A 14,978-nucleotide genomic window follows, 5' to 3' on the forward strand; every position below is an offset into this window, starting at 1 on the left:
CCCCCCCCACACAGCCATGTATTCCCCTCCTACCCCCCCCCCCCCCTTCCAAATACCATGCAGTCATCTTCCCATAGCAGAGCTACGCAGGTGTCATTATAGCTTCCTGCGTACAGAATTCCCACTCCTACCACTTAGCTCAGTCTCCTGGTGTCTCCCCTCTCCTCACGTTATCATCTCCTGCAGTCATGTGACGTCACGGGAGGACTCAGGCGATTGATGCGAGGAGAAACTGGTCCCTGGGAGAGTAGAGCACACAGGATAAGGAAGGCAACATGTGCTAAGCCAGGTAACTCACACAACGCCTGATCTCTGCGCCATTCTGCGTGTCTGTCAATGGCGGCTACCATGGATCTCGGGGGGGGGGGGGGGGGGGAATCAGATGGAGGAAAATAAGACATTAGGACTCCCAGCATTGCCTCCTCTAGCTATTTGTAGAATATTAGTAAAATTACTTGAATATTGGTAAAATTGTACTTAATTTTGATAATAACATATTGCTAAGCTTTAGTATTATTATTTAGTATTTATATAGCTCCGACATCTTCCGCAGCGCTGTACAGAGTATATTGTCTTGTCACTAACTGTCCCTCAGAGGTGCTCACAATCTAATCCCTACCATATTCATGTGTCTATGTATGTATCGTGTAGTGTATGTATTGTAGTCTAGGGCCAATTTTAGGGGGAAGCCAATTAAGTTATCTGTATGTTTTTAGGATGTGGGAGAAAACCATAGTACCTGGATGAAACCCGCACAGACACGGGGAGAACAAACATACAAACTCCTTGCAGATGTTGACCTGGTTGGGATTCGAACTGGGGACCCAGTGTTACAAGGCGAGAGCGCTAACCACTACGTTACTGTGTTGCCCAATATTTTACTTTACCAATAGTTTATTATAACGTAGCTTAACACTATAACACTACTCCCACACAGAACCCTCCCTCTACAGTATCCCTTTAACCCTAAGATCCCACTGATGACTAACCTTAATCCACTCCCATCCTCACCCTACCCCACCCCGTGGTACCTATTTTTAACCGTATACTGCGGTGCCTAACCTTAATCCCCCCCCCCCCCCCCCATCTAACCTTAAGCCCTCTCCTGGTTCCTAACCTTAAAGGACACATCCGGTGTAAAAAGTGCACAGCTGCAAACAGCCGCAGAGGATACCGACCTGGCGAGGTCGGCATCTGCAGCAGAGGGGACCCTGGATGGGAGCGGAGCTGAGTCGAGGAATAGATAAAATGTCAGGGGTTTGAGGAAGCCCCAGGTAAGTAGATCTATGTTTTGTTTTTTAACCTCGGACCTGTCCGATATTGTTTATTTGCACTATGGCCTCTTTCACACGGTTGGCTGAACAGCGCGCTTGTAGTGCAGTTCAACAACTAGTCAGTTGATCGCCCAGCACCTTCCAGCTACAATTTAATACAGCCGAATGGCAGTGTATGCAGCCCCACCTGGCAGCTAAAAGGCCTAAAGCCCAATCTACATGATACGATTCGATTACAATTCTATTTACGATCCGATTAGATCCGACATGTCCAATCGGGATTCGATTCGATTCAATTTGCCATTGTTTGCAATGGCAAATCGAATTGAATCGAATCCCGACCGGACATGTCGGATTTAATCGGATCGTAAATAGAATCGTAATCGAATCGTATAAAGAATCGTATCGTGTAGATTGGGCTTAATGCTGGGAATACACCATACAATTTTCTGATATGCACGGTGGCGTAGTGGTTAGCTCTCTCGCCTTGCAGCGCTGGGTCCCTGGTTCGAATCCCGGCCAGGGCACTATCTGCAAAGAGTTTGTATGTTCTCTCCGTGTCTGTGTGGGTTTCCTCCGGGCACTCCGGTTTCCTCCCACATTCCAAAAACATACAGATAAGTTAATTGGCTCCCCCTAAAAAATTGGCCCTAGACTACAGTACTTACACTACATAATATAGACATATGGCAATGGTAGGGATTAGATTGTGAGCTCCTTTGAGGGACAGTTAGTGACAAGATATATATATATATATATATACACTGTACAGCGCTGCGTAATATGTCGGCGCTATATAAATACTAAATAATAATAATAATAATAATAATAATAATAATAATAATATGCTGGGCATACACGGCGCGATAGTTGTCATCAATCGAGCCGCTGATGGCTCGGTTGATAATATTCAACCTGTCCGATCACTGCAGCGGATTGATTCTGCGCTCGATCCCCACGGGCGGACAATGGAAGAAACGAGCGGCTGATAAGGAACTGCCCACGGGGACGAGCGGGAATCGATCCACGCGCCCGCATCAAGCCAGCGGCTCGATTCCGGCGCATAAATGCACCGTGTATGCCCAGCATTAGATTTACCTGCCAGATAGATTAGTTCAACATGTTGGAAATGTATCTCTTTTACAATCTATCTGCCCAGCAATTAGGCATTGTTCCACTCAGCAGGAGATAACCAGAAGACAATGCACCAGAGATAATGACCAGTCTCTACAGAAAATAATCTAATTATGCATTCTAATGCTGGGCATACACAGCTCGTTTTTTTGTTATCAATCGAGCAGCTGATGGCTCGATTGATAATATCCGACGTGTCCGATGACCCGGCGGATAGATTCTGCGCTCGATACCCGCGGGCGGACAATAGAGGAAAACGAGCAGAAGATAAGAGAAGCGCCCGTGGGGATGAGCGGGAATCGATCCAGGCGCGCGCGGTGACGAGCTGGGAAGCGCAGGAGTCGATCCGGCGCAGAAACGGATCATGTATGCCCAGCATTACAGATAATCTAACAGAAGAATCTAAACAGAAAATTGTATGGTGTGTTCCCAGAATGCCTTTTTGACATTCTACTTGTTGCAAAGCCAAGAGACAGTTTCACCTTGAAATACTTGAAAATCGCTAGCTGTATGGCCGGCCACCTGTATGGCCCGGCGGATCGCTCAGAAACAGCCGTATCAGTCCGCCGACAGTGCGTACACACGCCGGACTGTCGTTGGAACGCCCACCCAGCGGGAGGGAACGACGGACCCGTCGTTGCCTCCAGTCCGGCGTGTGTACGGACCTTTAGCCTCTAGAAATTCCATTTCCTGTTGAACCAAAATTAGCTATTCAGAAAATGTGATGATTATCTCTAGTGCTTAGTAGGCAAGCTAGTGTTTACACAAAGCCACGTGGACAGTACTGGTTAGTTCAGAGTACTGGTTAGTTCAGACTCCTGCAGTAGCTGATAAGTGTATCGCCATTGCCCCATGCAAGCCACACAGACTGCGAGCTGATCATTCTGCCTATCCCTCCATTCTATGTTTCCACTGAACCTGTTAAAAATCTTGCACAATCTGTTGGACCTTCAATACTTTGTCACCAGAAGTATTATAGCATGCAAGCGATGACTTAAAGGCACTGAAGTGAATATAACATAATGAATAAAATTGCTTATTCTATTAGTTTATAGATTATTTAGTCAATGTTTGCCTACTGTAAAATCTTTCCTCTCTCTGATTTACATTCTGAAATGTATCTCAGGAGGTGACATCTTTAGATCTGCCAGGTGATCTGAGAGTTCCACGCACAGAGGGAGAAATTGCTTGCTTGTCAGTTGGAAAAAGCAGTTATTTCCCACAATGCAACAAGGCACACACACAGCGAATTGTCAGGACCATGGTCATGACATCATACTGTGGGAGGGGTTTTGCCACAATATCAGCCATACAGACCCTCCTGATAATCTATTGGAAATCTATTGTGGGAAAGGGGGTATCAGCTACTGATTGGGTGAAAGTTCAATCCTGGGTTAAATCTCTTCTTTAAAACCAGTAATTCTAATACCATTTATTGACCAACATCTTAGACCGCAAAGGAAAACTTTCTATAATTTGTCGGTTGCTTCAAGCAGCCATCAAAATCATGGCCCTTTTCCACTAGCAATCGCAACTGCGCCTAGTCATTAAATTTTTACACATGATCACGATTTTGCACTTGCATTGCAAAATCGTGGTAAAAATCACTCCCGAACGCAATTGTGTTTTTGTAAAAATCGAATAGCGGTAGTGTACCTACCGCGATACCTATGTAAAAGTGGCAACCCTACCAATTCAACGTTTTACGATTCTGCGACTCAGCATCGCAATCGCTGCTGGAAAAGGGCGCTCAATCTCACTCGAGCTGGAAGACCGTGCTTAGATGAAGTTTTCCTGCTAACATTTAAAAGTATGTATTACAGTTAGGATTAGGATTTCTTTTAAGTGGACCTGAGGAAAACCGAAAGAAATGCACCCTGTGTGTATTTAGAGAGTTCAGCCTGTCTAATTACCCCTCATCTGTGACCAATCACAAGTTGTAATTTGATCCCTCAGCTTTGTCAGCTGGTTGTCACAGCAGATAGCTAATTGGTAAACACAGGATGTTAACAATGTCTGCTTCCATGAAAGCAAGAAGTAGACAAACTGCAGATTTAGTGCAGGATTTGTATCAGCTGTAACAAAGAAACTCCGACCAAGAATTGAACTTTATCCCAATCAGTAGCGGATACCCCCTTTTACATGAGAAATCTATTCCTTTTCACAAACAGACCATCAGGGGGCGCTGTATGGCTGATATTGTATTGAAACCCCTCCCACAAGAAACTCTGAGGACCGTGGTACTCCTGGCAGTTTCCTGTCTGTGAATCTTGTTGCATTGTGGGAAATAGCTGTCTACAGCTGTTTCCAACTGCCAAAAAAGCATGCAGCAGCTACATCACCTGCCAACAGTAAAAATGTCACCATGTAATAAATGTCAGAATGTAAATCAGGGATTTAAAAGACTAAATCATTTATACATAATTATTGTAAAAATTAAGCACTTTTTATTACATTATTTTCACTGGAGTTCCTCTTTAAAGGTTATTATGCTGTTGTGTATCTTTTAGAGCAGAGAGGAAGTTCTGAGTTCAGGTCCTTAAGGGCCCATTCACACCTGCTGATCGCAAAACGTTAGCGATTTTGCTAGCGTTTTGCTCTGGCGGTTTGTAGCAATTAACGCCCCAAAAATCACCATTCACACCTCTCGATTTTTTAGCGATCGCGTTTTGCGCTTCTATAGCACTATAACACGATCGCCGGGAAATCACCTGAAAATGGTGCAGGCTACGCTTTTGCGTTTAGCGGTTTTGGGCGATTTGCGGCGATTAGCCCAGACTTTTATTACCCTAGCGCTTTGAAAAGCGCTAGCGTTTGAGCGTTTTGCCAAAATCTCCGGCAAAACGCTCAAGTGTGAATGGGCCCTTAGACATTGAGAGGAGTTGTTGATTCAAACAGAGCAGCCAAGTCTAATTAAGTAAATATGGGGGTTGAAACTGGAGTTTGCAAATTAGTTGAAGTTGTCTGTTTGCTTTTAAATTTAACAATGGCAATCAAGGTGTGATATGCAAATGTCTGCACAGTGCTTTCAGATGCTAATTCAGTTGCCTTACGAGCGGCGCGGCCGCGTGCAGAAGATGCTGACCTGGCGAGGTCGGCATCTGCAATGGAAGGGATCCCAAGACACCAGAGCTGCAGCGAGGGAGAGATAGGCTGCCAGGGGCTGGAGGAAGCAACAGGTAAGTATATCTCGTTTTTTTCCCAGCTCGCACCTGTCCTTTAAAATCAAACCTGAACTGAAAATGAAGTCAAAATAAACATACACAAATCATACTTGCCGCCCGCGTCGTCTACTCCTCAATCACCTTCTCCTCTCCCACGTTTAAAAATGGCAATAACCCTGTAACTGCTTCCTGGTCAGTAGACTGTTAAACTGTAATATCGCCCACTTGAGTCATAGGGAAACATGGACCTTACACATCAGTTGTCCTTTCAGTTATAACTGACAGCAACTGATATATTTCAGTTCTGACAAAATCTTGTCAGAACTAAAAGGGATCGTCGTTAGAAGTAAATGGTGAGCTTCTGAGAGGAACTGACGGCGAGGAAAGTATGTAATATTTATTTGCAGGTACATCATGTGTTTATTTTAAATAATGTTACTCGGTTCGGGTTCACTTTAAGAGACATTTAGAGACATGAATAATTCACTGTACTCAGAAAAATGTAGAGGAAAATGTCTGTATTACATAAATGCCTAATAAAAACACTGCTGCGTCATACTTTGTACTGGTTATGCAAGTCTGTAATCTGCACAACTTATTATTACGTATTCTAATAATAATAGTAGTAGTGTCATACAATGTGCAGTGTTGTAACTCAACACTCAGCAGTTTTCCCAGTTGGAGTAGTGAAAGGAGTGTGCTGATTGGTTGTTCTGCACTACAGTTTACTTATTAAATCCCTATCAGCACGCAATAATAGGTTATAACAATAACAATAACATTTCTATAATGCTTTTCTCCTATAGAATTAAAAGCTCAAATGACCACCGTCCTCTCCCCACAAGTGGAAAAAAAAAAGTTACAGCGTTAAAGTATTTAGCCAATAGTTAGAAAATCGGTAATCGGTTTCACGCTAGATTCTTGGCAGAAATTAGCCCAACTGGCCACCAACCCTCTAGTGTGTTATGGTGGCCATACATGGACCAATTTTTTCATACAATTTTACCATTTCTATGTAATATAAAGGAACTGCATAAATTATCCTTTCAGTATATTCACTTAATTTACACTTATACTACATAGAAATGGTAAGATTGTAGGAAAAAATTGTGCCATGTATGGTCATCATAAGACCGACAATCACCCAATACCATCTGTTAGGGTTCTAGAGGTTAGTATACACCTTTGAGGCATGTTGCTTGTCAGGGATCAGGACCTGATCCCCTTGGGTGACATTGCCGGGCTGTACACATGCATGTCAGGTGTGTATCTGGCGATGCGCTGGGTTGCTATGCAAGGGGACGACAAGCGACGAATGCATGACATCACCCAGCGAATGGGGGATCAGTCTCGCTAGGGGTGAGTAGATCCGCCGGGCTGATCGTTCACGGGTTGGGGGTGAGGGCTGCCGTACACACGACCAACCATGGGATTGCGAATGAGTGAGGCACGGGGACATACCAGCACACATTGGTAAAGTGCTGCAGAAGATGTCAGTGCTATAATAATAGAATGGTAGGAAATTGGACTATGACTATGGTAGGATTAGATTATCAGCTCCTCTGAGGACAGCCAGTGACATGACTATGTACTCTGTAAAGTGCTGCAGGAGATGTCAGTGATGTATAAATACATAATAATAATGTGGTAGGGTTACGGTAGGTTGTGAGCTCCTCTGAGGACAGTCAGTGACATGACCATGTACTCTGTAAAGTGCTGCAGAAGATGTCAGAGCTGTATACAGTATAATATATATAATAATAATAATAATATGGTAGGACATTAGACTATGGTAGGATTAGATTGTGAGCCCTGAGGACAGTCAGTGACACGACTATGTACTCTGTACAGTGCTGCAGAAGATGTCAGTGCTGTATAAATATATAATAACGATATGGTAGGACATTAGACTATGACTATAGTAGCATTAGATTGTGAGCCCCTCTGAGGAGTTGGTGACAAGACAAGTTATTTGAGTATCACACAGGGCCTGCAATGTGGAAACCGCCATAGGCTATAATGTGAATTACAGCTATATCTGTGCTCACCGAGTAATTGGGGGTCTGGCAATAGCCAGAGTCCAAATTACAGTGTAAATGGAGTAATTCGGCCATCAGCAATAGCCGGAGGCCAAATTACATCTCTTCACCAATTAGTTTATCAGTAGGGGAATAGTATTGAAAATAGCTGGAACATTTGCAAGGGCAGGGTGAGACGCTTTTTCACTTCGCCCTGCGCCCACATTTTCCAGTGCTTCTTTCCCATAAAAAGTATCAGTGACAAGACTATGTACTGTGTAAAGTGCTGCAGAAGATATTTTTATTATTATGATTTATATAGCGCCGACATCTTCACCAGCCTTGTACAGAGAACATTGTCTTGTCACTGTACTGTCCTTATGCTGGGAATACACGGTTTGTTTTTTAGGTGATTAGATGGTTCGATAGATCATTTCCGACATGTCCGATCTCCCTTTCTATTCAGTCGCCGCTCGTTTTCTGATAGAAGTGAATGGAAAAAGCTAAGAAAAACGAGCGGAAGATAAGAGAATCTAATGTAGAATCGAGCGGCAAAAAACGATTGAGAGGAGAAACGCACGTCAGATAGGAACCGTGTATGCCCAGCATAAGAGTGGCCAACAATCTAATCCCTACTATAGTCATATGTCTATGTTTGTATCATGTAGCTTATGTATCTACTCTGGTCTCGGGACAATTTATATGGAAGCCAATGAAATTATCTGTATGTTTTGGGGATGTGGGTAGAAACCCATGCAGACACAGGGGGAACATAACTCTGTGCAGATAATACCCTGGTTGGGATTTGAACCGGGGACCCAGCGCTGCAAGGCAAAATTGCTAATCACTACACCACCAATATTATAATATAGAAGATATTTGACTGACTATGGTAGGGATTAGATTGTGAGCTCCTCTGAGGACAGTCAGTGACATGACTGTACTCTGTAAAGTGCTGCAGAAGATGTCAGTGCTATATAAATACATAATAATATGTTAGGACATTGGACTATGACTATGGTAGGATTAGATTGTGAGCTCCTCTGAGGACAGTCAGTGACATGACTATGTACTCTGTAAAGTGCTGTAGAAGATGTCAGTGCTATATAAATACATAATAATAATATGGGAGGACATTAGACTATGACTATGGTAGGATTAGATTGTGAGCTCCTCTGAGGACAGTCAGTGACATGACTATGTACTTTGTAAAGTGCTGCAGAAGATGGCAGTGTTATATAAATACATAATAATGTACAGCGCTACTTTATATGCAAGTTCTTTGCAATATATCATACTGATATCAATATCGCATAGGCGTGCAGAGCTGCAACTAAATTTAAACTGTCAGCCGCTTTCATAAGCCAAAATATTGCTCAGCAAGTGCTGATTGTTTGTTCTGGGTTACAAGTGGCTAATTAAAACACACAACATGCTTGTCCTACTGACCTTTGTTTCCTAGCAGACTCAGACGATACACTTCTCCCATCAGGGTTGTAGCTTCTCCGGGGGGCTCAGCGCTTGCCCGCGCTCAGGCGCAGAATGGATCCAGCAACAGGTCGCCAGCGTCTGGCCAGGACTGTGGAGCAGTTCAGGGCTTATGATGTCAGCTGGGCTGAACTTTGAGACTAGAAGGATCTGTTGTCAGCACAGAGGGGGAAAAAAAAAGTTCTCCCACAAGTCACTGACAGCCTCCCTCCTGCACAGATCCCAAATGCTATGTCACAGCTGCTGCTGCTGCTGCTGTAACAGTGGCACCCAGGCTCCCAGCACAGCAGCTGTGCCACGCACTGATTGTAGGATCATCAGCAAGGACTGGGCACTGGCACAACAGCTCCTGGCAGCCTGTAGGGTGCAAGTCTTCAGCTCTCTGTCAGCCACAGCGATCAAGGGAGATCCAGCCACAGGGAGATCACATGGAGCATGCAGCATCAAGTACAGCAGATACAGCAATGAGTTCCTGGCAAGCAGAGAAAAGATACATTGTTGCTGTCCCTCCCCCAGTGCTCTTAGCTGGGTATAGAGATAGTAGGGAAAAAAAAGAAGGGGGGGTGGGGGTAGTGCAGGGAAGGAGTGACTGGGAGTTGCTCTACGGTGACTGGGAAGGTACAAGAGAAGACAGACATACAACAAGTTCCTAGGCAGTTTTTTTTTTACTTACCAGCTGAGCCGACAAAAGGCGTTATAGGCACAAGCCTGGCGAACGCAGCGTGATTCTGTGACCTTGTGCAGAAATGTTCCTTCGCCACCTCTGTGCTGCAACACAATAATGAGAAAACGGTTACAGCTTCCATTCAGAACTTTTACAAAGTTTACAGTTACAGGATTCTCAATCCCCCCCCCCCCCTTAGTGCACTTGTTGCATCATAGTGGGCGCTATAAAAGCTACTAGTGCTAGACAGTAGAATCTCTTTAAAGAGGCTCTGAAGTGAGTCTAAACTATCTTTTTTAACTTGTATTAATTTTTAGCACCATAAGCCCTGCTAAACCACCGATATCCCGCGGCAAAACGAGGGGTTTATACCCCCCAAATCCCCTCTGCAAAATCCACAACTTTCTTGGTGGTGGATTTTGCTGCCCCGGAAGGCAGAGCTTTGAGCTGCAGCTCTGGCTCCATGCGTGTCAATCGGCGTGCGGATCTCCGCCTCTACCCCTCCACTCTCTGTGAAGGAAGACTGAGAGAGGTGGCGATCAGCGGGGATTGACGCGCGAAGAGGCAGTGTTACAGCTCTAAGCTCTACCTCAAGCAGGAAGCGCTCCCCGGACAAAGGAGAGGGGATTTGGGGGTATAAACCCCTCATTTTGCCGTGGGATAGCCTGCGGTTTAGCAGGGCCAGGGGCGGCGCCAGGTGGGTGCTGAAGCACCCCCTAAAATCCTCCATGCACCCTATTAGCACCCCTTAAAAAACAGGTGCTGATTTGAAATTTTTATTAAATTTTTTTATTCGTACAGCGCCGCTCTGTTGCTTTAATTTTTCCCACTAGCCCAGCTCCGTCTAGCACGCCACTTACGCTGCTGTGCTCTGCTCAGGCTCCCCCTTGCTGTGTGCGCCGCGGCGATTGACATCAGACGTTCCGTACACAGCGCACGCTGACCTGGCGTCACTCGGCCAGGCAGCATAAAACTGTGCACGCCGCGTGGTGTCGGCATGGTGAGGACGGAGCCGTGGGCGTGAGGAGAGAGGGAGCGCGGAGACGAGAGCCGAGCAGCAAGAGAGAGACCGTCGGTCAGAGCCTGGAGTGGAGACAGAGACTGGGGAAGTCTGGAGTCAGAGAGCCAGTCCCATTGTGTGAGTGAGGGAGGCCCAGTTCAGCGCGGGCATCGGGCGGGAGGTGGGGTGGTTTGGGGCCCCTTTTGCTGCGTCATCATCATTGCCTGTAATGGAAAAAGGCCCATTGACTTGTGTATAGTATAGTAGCAGTAGGGTATTGTACCGTGTTAGCCATTCAAAACTTCTTGCTTTGACTTGTATATGTCATGCGAATCTGCATGCAGAAAATGCATGCAGATTCGCTTTAGTGGAAACGGGGTGCTTCAGCACATTCCTTTCTCTACATAACAGGCACTGCTGGTGGCCTGAGGATAGTTTTTGGACAGAGACTTCCAGGAATTTGTGTGTGTCAACAGTTTGCATCCTCACAACAAATAAACTTGAGTGCATAGATAAACCCTCCATAGAGTTCCTAGAAGGATAATATCTGGTTCCCAAAACAAATGCGACCAGAGCCAGGGTTTACTGCAAGGGCAAAGGGCACGGTCACACCGGAGGTGCTAACAAATGCAAACACGGATTGGCACTTTTACAGGACTTCCTTGGCGCTAACTGGCACTTTCACCAACACACTATAGACATTGACTAATGAGTTCAACAGGCATTTCCTGTAGGCTCCTATGGAAGTCAAACATTAGCCAGTGCAACCCAGATGCTTACAGCAAGATTAAGAAAAGCTAGCCAGCAGGAAGTGGGGGGATAGAGGGTGTTGCTTATCCGCCTTTCCCCGGGAAAAAAAAACTACTGCTATAGTTAGTAACACAATCTAATAATTTTGTTGTAAAATTGTTAATTTTATTTAAAGAGGAACTGTAGTGACATAAAGTTGAAATGCAGTAATTGATTCAGTATACCCCTTTTATGGTAATTCTCCTGGTTTCAGCATCAAACACTTCCTATATGTATATATTGCTGTTTAATAATTTGTAGCCCCGCCCTCTCAGTGACGTCACAGCCTAGGCTGATTAGCTATGAAGAAGTCTCCACCCAAAGCATTCTGGAAGACCAGGCATTATTTTCCATGGCTTCGGAGTTCTCAGTTAATAAACATTCCGCAGAGCTGCACCTGACAGCACTAAAAGGTGTTATAAATTTCAGAATGTAAATCAGGGTAAGAAAAGAATTTAAAATGGGCAAACACTGACTAAAATAATTTATAAATTAATATTATATATTAAAAAAAAAAACAATTTGCTAGCATGTGTGTGGAACCAAGATCCGGAGTGCCACTGGTGCTCCTCCTTATTCCTTCCCCTTCCTCCATCATGCTCCGCCTAGAGATGTAGCGAACGGTTCGCCGGCGAACGGTTCCAGGCGAACTTTGGGGGTTCGCGTTCGCCTGGGCCAAGCAAACTTTTGTGGAAGTTCGATTCGCCCCATAATGCTCTATGGGGGTCAACTTTGACCCTCTGCATCACAGTCAGCAGGCACATTGTAGCCATTCAGGCTACACTAAGCCCTGGATCCCCCCCCCCCCCCCCCCTTATATAAGGCAGGTTTGCCTGCCATTACACCCACTCGTGTGCCTGCTAGAGACAGACTAGGGACAGCTGCTGCAGACTTGTTCTTCTAGGGACAGATTAGTTAGGTTCTTGGCTGCTTAGCTTGCTCCTGGCTGATTGTTATTTCTTTTATAGCACCCCTCAACAGCTCTTTTCAGAGCTCATCCTGTACTTTTTTTTTCTGTGTGTCAAACTGACACTTTTGTTGCATGCACAGCCTTGCTAATTGATAGTGTGTGTGTGCCACTGCCAGCAGCCCAGCAGATTCAGTGACTACCTGTGTGTGTGACAGGGAGCTGCACATTGTACTACCCACTACCCAGTACTGCATATACCCCAGTACCTGTTGTGTTTACTTAACCCACCTCATCACTGCATCTACCCAGCTTTGTGCTGAGTGGACCCAGCTCACTGCATCTAACTACCTGTTGTGTTGAGTGAAACCACCTCACTGCATCTAAGTACCTTTACTGTTCAGTGAACCCACCTCACTGCATCTAACTACCTGTTGTGTTGAGTGAACCCACCTCACTGCATCTAAGTACCTTTACTGTTCAGTGAACCCAGCTCACTGCATCTCACTACCTGTTGTGTTGAGTGAACCCACCTCACTGCATCTAAGTACCTTTACTGTTCAGTGAACCCAGCTCACTGCATCTCACTATCTGTTGTGTTGAGTGAACCCACCTCACTGCATCTAAGTACCTTTACTGTTCAGTGAACCCAGCTCACCGCATCTCACTGCCTGTTGTGTTGAGTGAACGCACCTCACTGCATCTAAGTACCTTTACTGTTCAGTGAACCCAGCTCACTGTATCTAAGTACCTTTACTGTTCAGTGAACCCACCTCACTGCATCTCACTACCTGTTGTGTTGAGTGAACCCACCTCACTACATCTAAGTACCTTTACTTAGGCGGATTCCTGAATTAATTTTTCTGGTGCGTGTACATGCCTGCCTAATTTTTCTGGCTGCACTGTGGGCGGCTGCAACAAAAAAACAAAAGGCATGTACATGTGCCCATCCCCCTTCGTGATCATTACCTTTGCCGCGGTGAAGGGGCTTGCATATCACAATGAAGCAATGACCGCCGGCTATTTGAGTGTCTCGGGTGGGGGTGGGACACAAAAGATAATAAGGTCGTTGCTTCATTGTGGTCAGACTAAATTTGATCAGCTGGACAGTCACTGTTGTTCTATCATTGAGCAACCACAGCCTGGCGACCATATGGGCTTGAAAACCGCCACGGCCTACACTCTCGCCACGGTATGCACCAGTCCAACACGGCCGTCACTATGCAAACCGCTGTTTGCGGTGCGTTACACAGTGAGTTTGGTGCGTCAGTGTGAAGCAGTACTCTAATTACACTCCCTGATTGATGTATACCCATGCAAGATGTTTAAAAGCACTTTAGGCCTGCAATTTAGCATTCAATGTGATTTCTGCCTTTAAAACGCTGCTTTGCGTCACATCCAGATTTTTCCCCGGGACTTTTGGCATGTATCCCACTCCGCCATGCCCCCTCCAGGTGTTAGACCCCTTGAAACATCTTTTCCATCACTTTTGTGGCCAGCATAATTTTTTTCTATTTTTCAAAGTTCGCATCCCCATTGAAGTCTATTGCTGTTCGCGAACTTTTCCGCGACATCTCTAGCTCCGCCCAGCCAGTGCACTGAGCTGCTCCAACCCAAGCAGTATCAGTGCATATGTGCACATCTTTACTCCACTAATTATCTGACATTATCTGTTTTTCATCTCATCTATATAAAGCTTTTTAAGCACCAAAGTAAAAAAAAAAAAAAAAAAAAAAGCGACCAAAGACAGGTTACTAAGGGTAAGGGAAAACTTAAAGTGGACCTGAACTTTTGCACAGAACAGAAGGAAAACATAGAGATATGCATCAGGTATGTATTTAGAGAGTTTAGCCTGTCTAATTCCACCTTTTCTGTGACTAAGCACAAATTGTAATTTGATGCCTCAGCTGTGTCAGCTGACTGCCCCGGCAGAAAGCTCATTTGTAAATACAGGATGTTAACAATGTCTGCTTCCATGAAAGCAGGAAGTAGATACATTGCAGATTTATTGCAGGAATTGTATCAGCTGTAACAAAGAAATATTTTTCTTTAAAGGTTATTATGCTGTTGCTTATATTTTACAGCAGAGAGGAAGTTCTGAGATAAGGTCTGCTTTCAGGAAACCAGAGACAATTAGATTTAAAAGTTTAATACATACCTGGGGCTTTCTCGGGCCCCTTCTGCACGGATCGCTACCATGCTATCTTCTGCCTTCTCCTTCTCTCGGTAGAAGCCCTGTAACTTTAGCCAGTCGGGGCACGCTGCGCATGTGCAGAACACTCCCAGCCGCGGGAGCAAGACGGGGGGGGGGGGGGGGGGGGATGCGGTGACTGGCCAACCTTACAAGGCTTCTACAGAGAGGAGAAGGCGGAGGAAGACGGCATGGGAGTGGTTTGTGCAAAGGGGGCTGGAGGAAGCCCCAGGTATGTATAAAGCTTTTAAATCTCGTATCTGGTACACTTTAACCTCCTTGGCGGTAATCCTGAGCTGAGCTCGGGCTGAGGATTGCTCAGGTTCTGGTGCGCCGATTTGCACCAGAG

The 14,978-nt window shown here is 45.3% G+C and overlaps 1 protein-coding gene across 5 annotated transcripts in view; it reads right to left on the reverse strand.

The window, feature by feature from the left end:
* DEPTOR (DEP domain containing MTOR interacting protein) overlaps positions 1-14,978 on the reverse strand; it is a 153,040-nt gene that overhangs the window by 111,968 nt on the left and 26,094 nt on the right. For 2 of the 5 annotated variants that reach the window (XM_068234930.1, XM_068234931.1), the window contains exons 3-4: positions 9,752-9,846; positions 9,040-9,550 (exon numbers count right to left, since the gene is read on the reverse strand). In XM_068234930.1, the coding sequence (XP_068091031.1) occupies positions 9,040-9,079 (40 nt within the window). In that variant the 5' untranslated portion in view covers positions 9,080-9,550; positions 9,752-9,846. Of the gene's footprint in view, positions 1-131; positions 149-9,039; positions 9,581-9,751; positions 9,847-14,978 lie in introns of those variants that run through there. The other 3 variants (XM_068234933.1, XM_068234932.1, XM_068234934.1) reach the window with 3 other exon arrangements.

This window comes from Hyperolius riggenbachi, chromosome 5 (genome assembly GCF_040937935.1).
Source record: "Hyperolius riggenbachi isolate aHypRig1 chromosome 5, aHypRig1.pri, whole genome shotgun sequence".
NCBI classification, from domain to species: Eukaryota; Metazoa; Chordata; class Amphibia; order Anura; family Hyperoliidae; genus Hyperolius; species Hyperolius riggenbachi.